We start from the raw sequence: 19,147 nt of genomic DNA on the forward strand, positions 1-19,147 counted from the left end.
GCCCCTGGCACAGGTTCCTTTGAAAGCTCCACTGTTATTCTGATACACAGCTATATGTGAAAGCCCTTGGTTTCTCTACTCCTTTTTCTTCTGTGATCTCATACTCTCCATTTCCCTTACTATTCTTATTTTGTCTTTCTCATCGTTCCTCTGGCTTTTAAATGATTCTTTTTCCCTAGGGTTCTGAGCTTGGTCTACTATTATTGTATTCACATTTTTTCTGATTTATAACGTCTATACTCATTGTTTTAACTTGTAATCACAAGATTGTGATCAGGGCAGAGACTTAATATATTTTATTCTCTTTTGCCTGTCTTCCTTGTGTCTGGCCATGTAGTGAGTGCTCCATAAATATTTGCTAAATGAATAAATAAATGAATTATCTCATGTTCATATTGTTGCATTAAGAAATACTTCCAGATCGCAAGATAACCAAAATGTTTTCCTACAGTTCCTGTTATCAGCTTTATGGTTTTACCTTTCATATTTAGGCCTTTAATCCACATCTATATCTATATATCTATATCTGACTCTATTTCTTATATATACTAGGCCAATTTTCCAAACACCCACCTACTAAACAAAACTTTGTTTTTATTTGTAGTGCCACCTTTATCTATGTGTTAGTCAGTTGGCTAACCCATCTTTACTAAGATTTAATACATCATTGCCTCCTGTCTAGTGATTTTCAAACTTTATCACCTGTGATTCTCAGAAAGGAAGACAGTCTACATTGTAAAACACTTTACATGTACACATGTATATAAAATATATACAAGAAAAATTTTACAAACAATATCCTGTGGTGAATTTACAGTGTATGATATGTTCTGATATTTTCCATTGCATTTTATTTCATGTTTTAAACATGTTCATCGTGATAACATTAATGGATTATAAGTTATAGTTTAAAAAACAGCTCCAGGAAACCTTCCCACGGACGTCTTTCATATGCTCTCGTTATGCTCTGTATGATCTGAATTAGAGCATCTTGGAATCGTATTTCTATTGTTATAATTATATGTGTGTCTCCTTCTAGGTTGTGTGTCTCCTTGAGCACAGAGATAATATGTAATTTCTTTGCTCTGCTATCACTGAGCATCTGATTTATTTATTTATAAATAAATTTGTTTATTTTAAATGAATTAGAATTATTTATAAAATAAATTATTTATCATTATATTATAACAGAAAATATAACAAATAATATAATATATTATAATAAATAGTATAATATATTATAATGTAATATATAATATTATTATTAAATAAATTTAAATTATTATAAGTTTATTTGTGCTATATCCTTGTAGAATTGATACGTCTAGATAACTCATAGTGAACATAACGTGTCTGAAAAGTTGTAGACTTTACATTTGTTTATCTTCTATTTTGAGGAAACTGTTAAGCACGTATTAATATAAAGAAAGCTTTAGTAATATAATATGGTGTGGGGTTTTATTTTTGCATTGTCCATGTATACTTTTCTGCTTTGCAACACAATAAATATTGTTAATGATCAAGAATAGTATGTTAAGGTATAAGAAATTTGACTTTTTCTTGGGGAGAAAATAGTCTTATGCTAATTGCATCTGTTCTGGGTCTAAGCAGTATAATTGTCAAAAACAAATCTCTAAGATCCGTCATATTTTTATGGTTTTGTTAATAGAATTTTCCCTTAGTTATCTTAAATTGTTGTTCTTTTTCAGTCATTATTCAATCTTTTGGAATTTAGAAGATTAGTTCTGAATTATAAGCCTCCATCACATGCTCAAGATTTACCCCGAAGCCAAAAGGTAAAATACAAAAAGATTTTTAAGCAGAGCATGTATGATATGGTCTTCCTGTATTATCTGTGCTTGTTTTAGGAGCACTTGCCCCGTCAAGTGTGAAACAGTGTCAAACTTGAAGGTCAACCCATTAATCTCACTTTAGTAATTGCTTTTTTCCTTCCTTTTGAGTTGTCAAATTTCAGTAAACTTTATAGGTTACAATTTACAATTCAAGGTCTTTCCTCAATTGCCTGCTGAAAACTTGTGTAGAAATCAAAAAGGTTTTCTATTGTTTCTGTAGATAAGCCCTTGAGAAGATTAGTTTTACACTGGCTGTCTTTGCAGTACAAATGTATAACTTATATTTTGTAAGTTAACGTTTTTAGGCAATATAATGTGAGAGCTCAGACACAGGGCCAGATTGTCTAGGTTCTGGCTGTGAACCTAGAGCAAGTTACGTGATCTGTCTTTGTTCAGTTTGCTTATCTGAAAAGTGTAAGTAACAACAGCAGTTATTTTATAGAGTTACTGTGAGAATCAGATGAGATAAAACACATAAAGGGCATAGAAGGGCCTGGTACATAGTAAGTACCAGATGTCAACTCTTGTCTGTTATTATATTGTTTATATTAGCTTTTAAAAAGATAAGACTTGATTTGCATGCAGAAATTCATACTTAGTGGAAAAAATTGCTTATGGAGATAGTATGCTTGAGTATAGGGCTTTTCTGGTCTTGTCATTAAAGAATTTGTAGCCCTATAGGGAACTAGTCTCAAAGATATAGAAGTTAAAATTTTAGGTTTCAGTAAAGTCTTGAACTTTGTGTGACCTATTGTTAGTAGTAATGATACATTATTAAACTAGAGTTTTCTTTTAGTGTATAATTTTGAAAACTACTTTTACTGTAAACATATGAAACATTTATAATACAAGCCAGTGGGAATATAATTTGATTTATGACTAGCTTTTTAAGCTATAATCGTTGGGCTATACAATGTCAGGCTGATAAACAAGCCGTTTTTAAAAGGGAACTCAGATCACCTGACAACCCCTCATACCTCCAGAGAAATTAAGAAAAACTCCTTCAATCATTACAGTTTGTACATGAAACTTTTTGGACCTATTGCTTCCTGTTATTGCAGTTTGTTATTATCGGTGGTTCTTTCTTCTGATGTCTCAGTTGAATTATATTTATAATTTATGTGGCATTATTTAGAATTATTACTTCTGGTTAGGTATTCATATGTATATTGACCTTTTTTTTATGTTCCGGGATTTTAGTGCTTTACAGAGTTTTAATTTCTCAGTTGTAGCAGATTTTTGGCAAACTGAATCCTCAGTATATATAAAGGATAATATCTCACTTGCAAGTGGGATTTTTGTAGGACTGCAAGATTGGTTTAGTGTTTAGAGTTCAGTGTAATTCACCGTTTTAACAGACTGAAGAAAAAAAACCATATGATTTTCTCAGTAGATGGAGAAAAAAGGATTTGACAAAAGCTAACATCTATTCATGACAAAATCTCTCAGAAGCTAGGAATAGCAAGAAACTTTCTTATCCTGATAAAAGCTCATTTATGACAAATCTACAACTTATATAATATTTAATGTTGGAAAGGCTGAATGCTTTTCTCCAAAGGTCAGGAGCAAGCAAGGATGTCGGCCCTCACTACTTCTATTAAGCATTAGACTGGAGTTCTCAACCAGTTTTATACAGCAAGAAAAAGAAATAACATGCATGTTGGAAAGGAAGACAGAAAGCTGTCTTCTTATGTATATGACTTGACTGTCTATCTACAACATCCTAAGTACTCTCCACCTACAAAAAGATGCTAGAAGCAAGAAATGAATTCAGCAATGTTATATGATACAAGGCAAACACACAAAGATCAGTTGCATTTCTAAATACCAGCCGCACACAATTGGAAATTTAAATTAAAAAAATACTTATATACAATAGCATAAAATATGGAATATTAGGGCTAAAGTGGACAAAAGATATATATGAAAACAACAAGATATTGTTGAGAGAGGTTAAAGAAATAAAGTGATATATTATGTTCATGGATCAGGGGATTCAATATTGTTAAGATATGAATTGTCCTCAATTCAATCTATAGATTCAATGCAATCCCGGTCATAATCACAGCAGGCTTTTTTATCGGAATTGACAAACTGATTCTAAAATTTATATCGAAAATCAAAGGATATAGAATAGCCATAGCAATTTAAAAAAGAAAGACAATGTTGGAAGAATTAATTCTCAGGCTACAGTGATCAAGACACTTTGTTATTGGTGAAAAGATAGTCATATAGCTCAATAGAACAGAATAGAGAGTCCTGAAATAGACATACATGTACAGGGTGAATTGATTTGAGTCAAAATTGCCAAAACAATTCAATGGGCAAAGGGAAAATCTTTTAAACTAATGGTGTCATAGGCAGAAAAATAATTCTCAACTCTTACAGGGCACTATATATGGGAAAAGAAATTCATAATAGGGTATAAACCCAAAAGGAAGAAAACCGTAGGAATTCTTGAAGAAAACACAGGAGAAAATTTTAGTGTCCTGGGTTAAGAAAAGATTTCTTAAGTAGGACAATAAGAAGGCACAAATCATAAAAGAAAAAAGCGATAAAATGGACTTCATCAAAATTAAAAACTTTTAATCTTTGAAAAATTCATACAAAATAAAAAGACAAGCCACAGACTGGGAGAAAATATTCTCAAAACATGTATCAGATAGAGAGAGGGCAGAGCAAAATGGCGGGGTGAGCTGACCCGGGATTCTCTCCCCTCCAAAATACAGCAAAAGATTGGAAGAACTGAATTTCAGACAATAAACATAATGCCAGCTCGTTAGAGACCTACAATACCAAGAAGGCGGAGATCATAACCTTGCTTACACCCTCGGAGGCGCTGGAACGGTAGGAGAGAACACTACTCCCTCCCCTAGAGTCTGCGATGGCTGCGGCGCGGGTCGGGAAGGAGCGGGGGAGGGGCCGCGCGACCGGGGGATCATCCAGGACTCCTGCCGCTGATTCAGTGGAGACCCGCTGATGGGGGAAAGCTTCCGTCCGTGGGCACCCTATAAATCAAGGGCCTTGGGAGACCAGAGAACAGAACTGATCTGAACCCAGACCAGCGCGTGTGAGTAACAGCCCCTCCCCCCCAGCAAAGCCAGTGGGCGCAGCCATCTTGCCCCAAGGCGGAGAGCTAACACGCCGCTCTCGACCCCCATCTAGTGACGGCAGGCTGTAACTGCAACTGAATTCTACCACCATGAGAAAAAGCCGCTCCTCTACCATCCAGCAATTTATAAAAGCCCCAGACCAGAAGGAAAACAATAAAAACACAGAATTAAGTCCTGAGGACTTGGAATTAGGTAAACTAAGTGATAATGAATTCAGAGCAGCTATAATCAAAAAACTCAATGAGGTAGCGAGAAAGATAGAGAAACAAGCCGAGTTCTGGAGTTACTTCACAAAAGAGATTGAAATCATAAAGAAGAATCAAACAGAATTACTTGAGATGAAAAACACAATGGACCAGATAAAACAGAATACGGATTCCCTGAATGCCCGTGTAGACAACCTAGAGGAGCAAATCAGCATAATCGAAGACAGACAGGCTGAATGGCGCCAGACAGAGGAAGAAAGAGAACTAAGAATTAAAAAGAATGAGGAAAATCTCAGAGAGATAATGGATTCAATGAGGAGTAAGAACATAAGGATCATAGGAATTCCCGAGAATATGGAAAAGGAAAATGGAGCAGAAAGTGTGCTTAACGAAATTATTGAAGAGAACTTCCCAAATCTAGGGATCAATGGAGAAATGTGTGTAGAGGAGGGTTTTAGATCTTCTAGATTTGTCAGTGTAAAAAAACCCACCGGAAGGCACATAATAGTAAAGTTGGCAAATAGGAATGATAAGGAGAGAATACTCAGGGAAGTAAGGAAAAAAAAGACAATACCTATAAAGGAGCCCCTATCAGACTATCAGCCGATTTCTCTACAGAAACCCTACAAGCTAGGAGAGAATGGAGTGATATATTCAAAGCTTTAAAGGATAAAAACCTTCAGCCAAGAATACTCTATCCAGCAAGAATTTTCTTCAGATATGCGGGAGAAATTAAATCTTTTCCAGACAAACAAAAGTTAAGGGAATTTGTAACTAAAACCCCTCCATTACAAGAAATCCTCAAGAAGGCTCTCATACTTGCAAAAAGGAAAAAGGGAGAAAGGGGACACAAGCCACAGACTAGGGAGACCGATGGATAGAACCAGAACAGGATAGCAAATATTCAACTATAGCATTAGGGTAAAAATAAGGAAACTACCAAAACAAGGACGATCTTAGCACTCTAACTACCAATGAATAAGACGAGTTGGAATAAAAAATGAAAATAATTATTTAGGAGGGGAAGAGCAAAGGGTCTAAATCAGTATTGGTCGAGTAAGTAAGAGACCACCAGAGAATAGACTATATTATACACGAGATTCTAAATACAAACTTCAAGGTAGACACTAAAATAAAGTACAGAACAGAGTCACAAATCATAGATGAGCTTGTATTTTTTTTAAAAATTTTGCACTACTGTTTGGAAAAGTTTGAACTCATGCAAGGTATTAGTTTGGTGGCCATCAAATTTCTTGTGAGAACTGGAGCCATTTTCTGAGTGAAAAGGGGAGCTATCCATAACATGCCCGGCACTCACCAAGCACCGCCTGAGCTGTCCAGGCTGCACTGGGATGTGTGCTCACCCTTGCTGTCCATGACCCAGAGGCAGGAGACGGGGCTGAGGGCAGGGGTCAGCCGCACCTTCATCACACGCACGTCCAAGCCTGGCTTTGTTCTGGCCCTGCCTGGGTCACGGGTTAAAGAGTCTGCTGTGTCTGCCGAGAGGAGGTCAATGGGAGGATGCATGGTGACCTGGGCCCCATAGGCAGGACAGTCAGCAGAGCGACAGTGACCCAGGCAGGAGACAGAGTGGTGGTCTGTACAGGAGGGTGTTGGCAGAGATGGAGAGAACAGAGGGAGTTTGAAGGAATAATCTATGGACTGCCCGATGCATTGCATGGAGAGGGTGAGGACGAGGAACAGGTCAGGAGGGGTTCCCAGGTGCCTGGGCTGTGCGAACCGGGAAGGTGGAGCTACCGACTGACTAGGGCATTCTGGAGGGAAAGCAGGTCCTCCATGGCTGGCTTCCCCAAGAGTGACCCCAAGTGTTTGGTTCCTCATGCTCCTCTGAAACAGGACATGAACTTGGGACAGGACCCATCCATGGGAGATAGGAGTGCTTCAGAGGGTAATTGGGGGCAGGTCACTTGCATAAGTTCTACCTCTGCTCTCCCAGGCTGTTTGGAGCTTGGCATCTGTGCCTGGGCTGAAATGTGGCCAGAAATGGTGCTTCCCCCTTTATCTTTCCCACAGTTTTCCCCACAATCATCTCAAGATCCTTGCTATTCTATGTCCAGTCCAAGCATGGATATCACTGGGGAGCAGGGCAGTCTCAGACCCACTCAGGACCTGATGAACTGGGATCTGCCCTGTAACCAGATCTCCAAGTGATTCCTGTGCCCCGGAAAGTGTGTAAAGCACTGTGGATAACTCCTTTTCTCTCAGCATTCAGCTCAGGGCCACCTCCTCCAGAGACCCCTCCCTGACCTCCCACCCACCGCCCAGCCTGCTGCAGGGACAGTTAGAGAGCCGGGCACAGCGCCTGCAGTGGGTGCACACGCCACCTCCACGAGCACTTCTAGTCAGTGAGTCTTCCTCTTCCACTGGCTCTGCGCTCTGCTGGGGTCCACTGAGTGTTCCTCTTGGCATCTCCACGAGCAGCATCGTATCGGCTCCACTCAGGGAGCGGATGCATCACCCTTGGGAATCCTCACCGTGCCCTCGAGCCCCTTCCGGAGCTGCCCTTGGAGCCCCTGTTGTGGGAGCGCCTGAGGGGTGAGACCCTCTGATCCCCAGGGCCTTCAGGGATGGTCGAAACCTCATGGATGTCCAAATGGGCATGACTACTCCCTACTCTATTCCTTGGAAAAATAGGCTTTTCACTGGGTGTACTTCATCTGTGCCCAGCTGCCTTCTTTTCGGATTCCCCTGCAGAGATTGTACAAAGGTGTCCTTAAAGTAGCGCAGGCAATACACAGGTTATCAGAAGCGTTCTCAGTCTTCCTTCGTTCTTCTTCTCAGACCCGACAACAGTCACACACACTCCTCATCTGAATGACAAACACCCCAGTGCCAGCCCCATGGCTCCCTGCAGACTGCTGTGAGACCCCTCACCAAAACGCTGAGCCTCTCCCCCGACCCACATTCCACTGTCTCCACAGCCACAGACATCTGTGTAGAAAGCACATCACACTATGTCCCCAGCCACCCTGTCTCCCCTCCAGGTCTACACCCTTCCCTGGTGTCACTCCCCTGCACTACAGAGACATCTCTGCTGTGGGCCCTGCTCCCTGCCCACCTCCCCTCCCCCTCATCTTAGTCCCATTTCCGCTGCCCCAGAAGCCACCTCTCAGGCCTCTGTACTTCCTGTTCTGTCTGCCTGGAACATTCTGCCCATGATCTCCCAGACTAACTCCTCTTACCTTTCATCTCAGCATAAATGTCGCCCACTGAGTGTTAGCCTGTCACCGCCCTTACCATCCCCCTATAGGAATCGTCTGTAGAGGACGTATTTCCCTCCTTCATCTCTTTTTCTTTATTATATGACCTCGTCCCTTGGTAGAATGTAAGCTGCGGGTCCCCAGGCCTCATTAGACCGTTTTGTCCATCACTGCATCTTAAACACCTGGAACAGCGCAGAAGACATCACAGAAGCTCCAAGTGTAACAATGAATGGATGGGAAGGAAGGCAATAACACCCTCGCACTTCAGATTCAGCAGAGTCCAGTGTGCTGGTCACTCTCCAGATTCCTTCGGGGCCCCTCTCTGGCCGGCTCTGTGCCCAGGCTGACTCCTCTGCCTGCACTGCCCAGGCCTCTGGGAGGCTCCTAGGCTTCAGCAGGAGGTGGGAGGACAGGAGGACAGAGGGCGGGGGCAGTTTTCCCTGTTCCCCTGACAGCCACTCACGGGCCCAGAGGACACCACTTCCCCTCCTCCCTCCAGCCCAGGGCAGGGAACAGCTTCCCTCCCGCTGGCCCCTGGGAGCCCCGCATCCCTGGCCCTTCCCTCCTCCCTGTCTCAGCTCCGGAAACGGCTGCATCTCAGTCTCTTCATCTCCACCATTGGGGTGAAGTGTTTGTAGTGGGAATTTTGTCGGGTACATCAGGCACCTCTCCTTTTCTGTGTACAGGACTTAGGATTCTTTTGTGTACATCGCGGTGGATTGCATGATCTTTTTCTTTTATTTATTTTAAATAATTTTTCAAAATTGAATCTCTTAATTTTACATTTTCCTTAGGTACTGAAATAACAAAGTATTCTACATCTGTACTGTAGTTTGTGCGTGTCTGTGTGTGTGGGTGTGGGTGCATATGTGATTGCCACCAAGGGAAAACTGCATAAAATGGACTGCAAAACATTGAGAAATGTTTTGGCAAGAAACACTATCTTAAACAATACAACAAAGATTTAAAAAATGACAGAACAAAAAACAGAGTGCAAATTATCTAAAATTACCCTCTAAATTAATCTATAGATTTAGGAATAAATCAAAACATTATGAAATGTGAACGGGAGTATGTTGAAGTCTTTTTTTTTTTCCTGCTTTTCCATTGGTTTTTACTAACAATCTAATTCATTCAGGCAAATATTGTCACTTCGCAGATTCCTAATAAGGGCTCAGGGCACACAGAAACAGTCTTTATTGTTTTCTACATCTCTATGTCCTACTCTAATGATGGCTTAATGAATAGTGACCTTTCATTTAAATCTAAACTCAATCCTTATACTGTCTTATTCTAGAGGGTCCAAGGACAGAGAATGCAATTGATAAGCAATGTATTAAATGAAACTTTATTTGAAAAAATATCTTACACATTAGAATGCTTTATCTACTTGAATAAGAATAATTAAGTAAGTAATAGGAGCTAAACTAAAAACAGAAAAAATCAAAATTCCTTTGAAAAAGAGAACACCCGTGCAGATGTCCTGCTGTGGCTGGGGTGCTGAAGGCCCAGCTGCTGTGGATGCTGAGTCCAATCTGCAGGTGACCCCAGGCCCCTGAGGCCTCATGGCAGGGCCATCCTCCTTCCTGGGGGGGTCCTGCCGGCCCAGGGGATCCCCCACACTTCTGGGCCTCTGGGGACCGTTGGAGGAGCAGCTGGAGGAAAATTGCCTCTTGGCAAAGGCTGGAACGAGGCCTCCAACATGGCCAGCCTTTGCCTGTTGTGCTCGTTTTGTCTTCTTAGCTCCTCGAGCTTTCTCTCTGCCAACAGGGCTGCCCTCCAGCTTTCTTTGGCTCTTTGCATCTGGAAGAGGTTCTCCTTGTGATAGTAGGAAGTGCACGTCTTCACTTCTTGGGCCAGGTCTTCAGCCATCTTCTTGTAGAGGTTGCGAAGCTGGTACGTGGAGTTCATCTCCCAGCACACGTTGAGGAGCTTCTTGTTCAACTCGGAGCAGACCCTTTCCTCCTCAAAGAGTTTTCTGTAAAGTGGCGCCACTTCTTCATCATGTAGCTCATGCAGATTTTGAAGTTTGAGCTTCAGCTGCTGAATCTCACCTTCAAGCTTGGTGTTTTCGTGCTGCAAAGTTGCTTCCTCGGTTTGGAGGGAGAGGATTTCTCCTGGAAGCTCTTCCCCAATTTGCTTTTGTTGCTGCAACCATCTGGCTCTTTCCTGATGTTCCTCTTCATGAGTTGCTTTGGAGACTTTAACAGGCAGGCTCTTCAAAGCCTTTTCCAGAATGTCGACAGTGTCCTGAAGTGCTGATGTGCTCAGGATTGTATTCATCGCTGCCAAGCACAAGGTTCGTAAGGGGAGAGGACTGGCCTCCACCCGAGGGCACTGAAGGGCTTCCACGGCTCGGTTCTCAGGTCCGGTATTCTCCCCACATTCTCCACTGACTTCAGCACGGGCAGAACACCTTTCACCTGGAGACTTCCCTCTTCTGAAAATATGTCCTGTCTTGACTATCAAAGCCACCACCACAGTACATACCAGGACCTCCCAGGGGAACGCAGGGAGACCTGGACCCTGGCTCAAGCTTTCCGAAATCACCAGCAGAGCACCCCACAGGTGCCCCAGGATCAGCTGGAAAGCAGACGCGATGACAGGCAGCAGACCCTCCATGGCTGGGGAGAGCTCCACAGCTGTGCCTCTGAGTGCCAGTGCCCTGTGGGCCACAACTGACCGCTCGGAACCCTGAGGAGTGTTCCATCTCCAAAGTAAACAGGTGGCTGGAACCAGGGTGTGTCAGTTGGTTGGGGGAGGGGAGGCCAGCCAGGGTCTAGGAAACAGACCCCTAAGTGAGCTCTGAAAGTGGAAGGGGTCTTACTTCTCCAGGCACTGGGGGAGGTGGACAGGGCTGATGGCAGCCTGGCTCTGCCAGTCGAGGCCCACCTGGCCCTACCATACCCCTCAGGGGGCAAAGCAGGGCCAGGCCATGTCCCTTTCTTGCACAAGAGTAAGTCAGGGCAGAGTGGTGGGGGCCGTCCCTGAGCCAGAACCGGTCTCCTGTGTTAAAGTTCCTTTCTGCACAGGCACACCTTGAACTGCCCGCAAACCTCCCAGGATCTTCCTAGTCTGAGGCTCCCTTTCTACTCGTGCTTGGTCACTGGGGCCCACGACTGAACGGTGTCCCCAAGGGTATGAACTAAGAGACTAGGATTCCACTCCAAACAACTCAAGAGTCATTAATGGGAAGTGGCAGTCTTAACATTTTATGGATTTTGGTTCAGTCCAAGTGTTCCTGGGTATGAGTGGCTCTCTTGGAGTGACACAGTGATTAGGGCTCCTTTTTTCATGTGACCTCGCCATTTTCACCACAAGCCTCCCAAGGTGGCCCTGAGGAGGGTCCCGTCTGCCACATGGTCTTCAGAAGTGGGCCTCTGGGGAGGGCCTGGGTCCTCTTCTGGCTCTCTTGCCATCTTATTTCATCACACCGCCTCACCGGGCCGGGCTCAGACCCTCTAGTCCATCCCTGGGATTCTGCCGTGAGGGGCTGCTCCGTACTCTCATTAGTCAAAGGGAAGTGAGAGAATTGTCATCTGAGTCCTATTTAAAGGTGTTGAGGGTATCAGGGCTCAAGAGCTCCATGGGACACAGAGTGGGCTTGGGGACAGTGGCCCTTCCCAGGGGATGTCAGACTCCTTTCAGGGCAACAGGAGCCAACTCTGCTACTGCAAGTGGTTGGTCTTTATAAAGGATCAAAAATGGGTCAAAGAAATGATAATATTCTCCCAAAGGCCGTGCCAGTCCCAAAGAGAGTGAAATGGACTTAAAACAGTTCTTATAAAGAGGTCCAGGATATGTTATGACGTCAAACAGGAAGATGCAAAATAACATGTAGACATAGTATTGCAGGAAAAATTCTGGAGGCATAGCCCATCCACAATCCCCTATACTGGGAATATGGAAAAAGGGATGTTTATGTTTTTAGGGGGTGACAAGGTGGCACTTTGGAGGAATATCAGAAAGCTGCATTCCTTTCCTATCCCTGCTGTAGCAAATTACACTCACGCATAGCTTAATGGCAGGGGTACGTACATCATTAGGGGATTTCATTTTTGTGCAAAAATCACAGAGTGCACTTACACAAACCTGGATGGTATCGCCCACTACACCTAAGCTCTATGGTACAGCCTATCGCTCCTGGGCTCAAACTTGCACAGCACGTCACTGGACTGAATACTGGAAGGAATCGTAACATAATCATTAAGTATTTGCACATCTAAACATATAAAAGATAAAAAATGGTGCACCTGTGTAGGGCACTGACCATGGATGGAGCTCAGAGGACCGGAAGTTGCTCTTGGTGAGTCAGTGAGTGAGTGGCTAGTGGCTGTGAAGGCTAGGACATTACTGGACATCACTGTAGACCTTATGAACTCTGTACACTTAGGCTACACTAAATTTATAAAAAATTTTTGTTTCTTCAATAATAAATTAACCTTAGCGTACCATAACTTTTTTACTTTATAAACTTAAATTTCTTTAACTTTTTGCCTCTTTTGTAATAACCCTTAAAACACAAATACATTGGAGGGGTGTAAAAAATATTTTCTTTCTTTGGATCCTTATTTTTAAAGATTTTATTTTTTTTTCCTTTTTCTCCCCAAAGCCCCCCGTTGCATAGTTGTATATTCTTCGTTGTGGGTCCTCCTGGCTGTGGCATGTGGGACGCTGCCTCAGCATGGTTTGATGAGCAGTGCCATGGATTCGAACCAACGAAACACTGGGCCGCCTGCAGCGGAGCGCACAAACTTAACCACTCGGTCACGGGGCCAGCCCCTTTAGATCCTTATTTTATAAGGTTTCTTTTACTTAAAAAAATTTTTATTACAAGGTTTAAAAAACTTTTTTATTAAAACTTAAGAAACAGTGGCCGGGGCTGGTGACGCAGCAGTTAAGTTCTCACATTCCACTTCAGGGGCCTGGGGTTCCCCAGTTCGGATCCCGGGTGCAGACATACACACTGCTTGTCTGGTTGTGCTGTGGCAGGCGTCCCACAAATACAGTAGAGGAAGACGTACAAAGATGGTAGCTCAGGGCTAATCTTCCTCAAAAAAAGAAAAATTAAGACACAAACACACTCATTAGCCTAGGCCCACACAGGGTCAGGATCATCAATATCACTGTCGTCCATCTCCACATCTTGTCCCACTGGAACGTCTTCAGGGGCAATAACACGCATGGAGCTGTCATCTCCTGTGATAATAAGGCCTTCTTCTGGAACACCTCCTGAATGATCTGTCTGAGGCTCTTCTTGAGAAGGTGTCACCCTTTTCAGAAATATGTCCATGATGCTTTGCTTGATTTGTTTTTTTTTTCACATCGTAGAAGTGCGGGTAAGCAGATACTCCACCATAAACATTCCTCTCTATTAATAAAAACCTTTCAGTGTTGGGGCTCATGTTTTCAAATGTTTAAGGAGCCTATTGAGGTCTGCAAAAGTGTCTGCGAAACCCTACCCTGCAAATTTTCTTGGAGCTTCTTCTTTTTCTTCTCTGGTAGTGTAGAGAAAAGGTTCTCTTGCTTCTTCTTCAGCCATGCATTCCTGTTTCAGGTCCAAGAACTCCTCATTCATCAATCCCTCAGGAACCACCTCTAGGAGCTCCTCAATGTCATCCTCATCCACACCCAGGTTAAAGTTGTTTGCCGTCTCCACCTCAGCCTCATTGATTTTTGCAACCTCCTAATACTTGGCAATCCCTTGAAATTACGACTAAATGTCTTCAGCATCTTCTTTCAGATGCCAATCATACACTCCTTGGTGACATTACTCCAAGCCCAAACAAGGTCCCTGACGCATCCATAGAATTACATAGTGGTAATTCTCCCAGAATTGCATCAGTGTCTTCACAACATCTTCCTTAGTTGCAGTAATAGCCTGGGCAAAGGTCTTTGTCAGATTGTAGGCCTTATAACTCCCCGATCCATTGTTTGAGTCAAAGAGGTGGTGTTTGGAGGGAGAAACACTGCTTTAATATCAGAATAAAGATCACCAAGAAAAGGAGGATGTCCAGGAACATTATCAGCAATAAGCAAAATCTTGAAAGGGATGTTATTCTCCAAATGGTACTTCTCCATTTTACTCTCATAGTAATTGAAGAGGGCCTCTTAGAAGAGCAGCTGGGTCATCCATGACTTCTCATTGCTCCTGTAGTACACTGGCAATGTGTCCTTATTGATATGCTAGAAGGCCCTGGGCTTCTCACTGTGCCAGATCACAAAGGGTTTCAATTTGTAGCCTGCAATAAGCAAGACTGTTATCCTGTCCTTAAAAGCTTTGAAACCTGGCAAACCTGGCCTCCTTATGGATGAAAGTCCTTTCAGGCATTTGTTTCCGGAATAGGGCGTTTTCATCCATATCGAATATCTGCTCTGACAAGTAATTTACCTCCTCAATCAGCTCATCTAGAGTTTCCAAAAATTCCTCAGCTGCCTTCACATCCGCGCTCACAGACTCACCGCTCACTTTCACATTATGTGATGAAGAAGGATTCTTGAATTGTTTAAGCCGCTCAGAGCTGGCAGTAAATTCAACATTGTAGTCAGGTCCAGTCTTTTCTTTCTACATCAAAAACAAACTTTTTGCTTTGGCTGTGATGGTCATGGTGCTCACAGAGACTTGCTTCTCTGTCTGGTCTTTAATCCAGGGCATCAGAAGTTTCTCCGTGTCTGATGTGGTCCCTTCTCAAAGTTGTTTTAGTCTCTTTGCCTTCATGATGCAGACGCTTCAACAGCTTCTCTCACTTTGTTCTTGTTCTTCACATAGCTGTGGAGGAAAGGGACATGCCTGACTGGTGAGCAACGACCTTGACTGATTTTCAGTCTTTGTAGTACTTAGTCACTGAATTTTGTTTCCAGGCTAGTCACTGAATGTGGCTTCAGACTCGCAACATTAGCAGTGGATTTTGTATGCTTAGGGGCCATGATGAACAAAACAACACTAGATTAAAGTATAGTATAGCAAATATGTAAACCAGTAACATAGTCATTTATTATCATTATGAAATATTGTGTATTGTACATAACTCTATGTGCTATACTCTTAGACGATTGGCAGTGCAGTAGGTTTGGTTACAGCAGCATCACAACAAACATGTGAGTAATGCAATACACAATGATGTCACAATGATGTCACAATGATGTCACAATGGCTGCAACATCACTAAGTGATAGGAGTTTTTGAACTCCATTATCATCTTATGGGACCACCTTCTTTATTTACTTTTTTTATTGCAGTCACATTGGTTAATAACATTATATCAATTTCAGGGGTATATCATTATATTTCGATTTTTGAGTAGTTTACATCATGTTCACCACCCAAAGATCGATTACAATCCATCACCACACACATGTGCCTAGTCACCCCTTTTGCCCTCCTGCCTCCTCCCATTCCCTCTAGTAACCACCAATCCGATCTGTTTCTGTGCTTTTGTTTGTCGTTGTTTTTATCCTCTACTTATGAATGAGATCATACGGTATTTGACCTTCTCCCTCTGACTTATTTCACTTAGCATAATACCCTCAAGGTCCATCCATGCTGTCACAAATGGCTGGATTTCCTCATTTCTTATGGCTGAGTAATATTCCATTGTGTATATATACCACATCTTCTTTATCCATTCGTCCCTTGATGGGCACCTAGGTTGCTTCCAAGTCTTGGCTATTGTAAATAATGCTGTAATGAACATAGGGGTGCACGCATCTTTATAAATTCGTGTTTTCATCTTCTTTGGATAAATACCCAGCAGTGGACTAGCTGGATCTTAGGTAGTTCTATTCTTAATTTTTTGAGGAGTCTCCATACTGTTTTCCATAGTGGCTGCACCGATTTGCACTCCCACCAGCAGTGTATGAGAATTCCCTTCTCCAAATCATCTCCAACACTTGTTTCCTGTCCTGTTAACTATAGACGTCCTGACATTGTAGTTTTGATTTGCATTTCCCTGATAGTTAATTATGTGTAACATCTTTTCATATGCCTGTTGGCCATCTATATATCTTCTTTGGAGAAATGTCTGTTGAGATCTTTTGCTCATTTTTCAATTGGGTTGGTAGGTTTTTGTGTTCTTGAAATGTGTGAGTTCTTTGTATATTTTAGATGTTAACCCCTTATCAGATATATGATTTGCAAACATCTTCTCCCAATTGTTAGATTGTCTTTTCATTTTGTTGATGATTTCCTTTGCTGTGTAGAACCTCTTTAGTTTGATGCAGTCCCAGTTGTTTATTTTTTCCGTTGTTTCCGTTGCCTAGTCAGACATGAGGACCACCTTCTTACATGCAATTCATTGTTGACTGAAACGTCATTATGTGGCACGTGACTGTAATTGAATTCACAAGAAACTTCTGGGCCCCTTAGATGTGTGCTAGGGTGCTGAAAGTGTTAAGAGGGTTGGCAGGTAGGGAAAATAAAGATGAGGAGAGAAGCTACTAAATTCACATTTTCTATTATTTTACCCTCTGACAAGAGTTAACCCAAAGATGAAATAGACAATCTCTACCTCATGTCTCCTCATTTTTGGCTAAAGGTTTTGAAGTAGCCCCTAGTCTCTTCCGTTTCTGGTTTATCTTCTATTTTGTTGTCTGAAATTATTCTAATTTATAAATAGGAGTAGTGTCTGGTAATAATAAACACTGAAATATTTGTTGAATAAATAGAGTTTCCTCTCATGATTAAAATCCTCCCATGGCTTGCAATCACCTATAATGAGTCCCAATTCCTTAACATGATGTCTAAGACTTTAAGATATGCATCCTCTTCCTTTCTAGGTTCTTATCACATGTACCTCTTCATGATTTCCTGACTTTGAGATGTTCTCATCTGTTTCAAATGATTTACATGTGCTATTTCCTCTTGCTCTCCTGCCCTCTTTCCTATTCTGTCTTGAATGTTTCTATTCCTCCTCAGGCCTGTTCAGTGAAATCTTCCCTGGGTCCTCAAGACAAAGTAAGTTGGTCCTATTAAAAAGTTCCATGACACAAACTTGCAGTTAGAAGATGAGTAGGTCCTGGAAATCTGTCACAACATAGTGATTCTAGTCCACAATACCGTACTATGTACTTCAAAGTTGCTGAGACTAGATCTTAGATGTTCTCACCACAAAAAAGAAATGATAAGTGTGTGGTGTGATAGAAGTGTTACCTACTGCTACAGTGCTAATCATATTGCAATACATAAATGTGTCAACTTAACACATTGTACACTTTAAACTTTACAGTGTTATATGTCAATTATATTTCAATAAAAAATAATAAAACAAAATTTTTAAAAGTTTCTTTGAAACTAGTAAAACCCTGCTTTTAAAGAGTGTTATAAATGGCTGTTTACATATTAGTCTTTCCCTTTAGATAGCATCTTTTTAGGGCAAAAATCTCAGCTTAATTGTCTACATCAAGGCATGGAACATAGTGCAACAAATAAAAGTGATATTAGGCAAACCTAGATTAAACTTCTGGCTTCCCCTGTCGAGTTGTGTGACCTCAGTAAAATTAAATAATTTCTCAGAAGTTCAGTTTTCTTCTTTACAAATACAAAAGAGAGCTAATTTGGTTGGGTCAGCTCCTGGCAGATAAAATTTCTGTTTCTGAATAAAATGTGAGAGAGAAGCAGTGTGTGTGTGTGTGTGTGTGTGTGAGTCTTCTGTGTGTGTGTGAGATTTCCAAAGGATTATTTTAGTATGTAATGATTTTTAGATTTTATTGTCAAGTCTCTTAGTCCCACTCAAAACTTGGAACAAATACTGCATTGACAAAATCTATTGAAATTATACGTATTTGAAGTACATGAAATTCTTTGTGAAAATGAAAAACTGAGGCTCATGAAATATGCTTTTATTCCTTCAAAATAGCATTTCTGAAATGTTTTCCTTCTATCGTTTGACTTACCACGTTCTTAACTTGAATTTTAGAATCAGGAGTTCTTATTCAGAGAACCCAATAGCTCATTATAACATCAAAATAAGTGAACACACTGAGATAGTAACATAGGTGTGAATTAACCAATCGAAGTCAAAATATGGAAGTACATTCAGTTCAGAAGTTCAAACTGCGGATGTTATATGTGAACCAACCTTGGGCCTGGTCTAGATGGAAAAATGGATAAAGTTTGTTTAGTTCCCAGGATTTCTTATTTATTCCAAGCCATCCTGGTATATTCATGTTCGCTTTTTTGATTCTTAAGTGTGGAAGTGAGACTAATTGCAAGGAAACTAGAATGAGTGAGCTATTGTGATCAAAGATTTCAAACCAAGAATTGCATGAAAATCCACGGAACTGCAAAGCCATTCTCAAAGAGGAAATGTGTTGCCAGGCCCATGAAAAAGGATGCATCAGCTTGAATTCAGTATGTGGTATCTCTTTGTTATAAAGTAATTGCAAATCAATGCACTTTGAGCGTTAAGTTTTCAAAATTTACCCTCATTTAACTCTTTACCTTTAAGGATTTGAATTTCCTGTTATTCTATGCATACAGGAAAAAAAAAAAAAGAATAAAACCAAAGCTCCCATTTTAAAAAAACGCCTCCACAATTTTGAGTTTGGTTGTTCTCAAAGGGTAAAATTTCTGCCAAATGGCTGACAAGCTGTTGTCAAGGCATAATAGGGAGTTTCTGTGGGAGTATGCAAGGGATTAGTGCACAGAAGTAACATCACATTTTGAGCTCTCATCCTCTTTGAGACAAAAAGAATCCAAATTTCAAAGGTTTTACTAATATTTCTTAATAATTGTAGCATTTATTAGTAGATGT

The 19,147-nt window shown here is 41.5% G+C and overlaps 3 protein-coding genes across 6 annotated transcripts in view; 2 read left to right on the forward strand and 1 right to left on the reverse strand.

Annotated features, from left to right (window-relative positions):
* LOC138916617 (ubiquitin carboxyl-terminal hydrolase 25-like) overlaps positions 1 to 19,147 on the forward strand; it is a 93,371-nt gene that overhangs the window by 67,514 nt on the left and 6,710 nt on the right. The gene's annotated exons all lie outside the window — the stretch shown is intronic.
* The window catches only part of LOC138916597 (olfactory receptor 4A5-like), a 102,514-nt gene continuing 85,100 nt past the window's right edge, over positions 1,734 to 19,147 (forward strand). Inside the window, exon 1 of the mRNA XM_070229530.1 lies at positions 1,734 to 1,796. The gene's annotated coding sequence lies outside the window, so the exon portion shown is untranslated. The remainder of the gene's footprint in view (positions 1,797 to 19,147) is intronic.
* LOC138916588 (ubiquitin carboxyl-terminal hydrolase 25-like) overlaps positions 8,357 to 19,147 on the reverse strand; it is a 157,965-nt gene continuing 147,174 nt past the window's right edge. The window contains exon 3 of the mRNA XM_070229513.1: positions 8,357 to 15,165. Coding sequence (XP_070085614.1) covers positions 9,960 to 11,018 — 1,059 coding nt within the window. The 5' untranslated portion in view covers positions 11,019 to 15,165 and the 3' untranslated portion in view covers positions 8,357 to 9,959. The remainder of the gene's footprint in view (positions 15,166 to 19,147) is intronic.

Source organism: Equus caballus, chromosome 12 (genome assembly GCF_041296265.1).
Source record: "Equus caballus isolate H_3958 breed thoroughbred chromosome 12, TB-T2T, whole genome shotgun sequence".
NCBI lineage: Eukaryota > Metazoa > Chordata > Mammalia > Perissodactyla > Equidae > Equus > Equus caballus.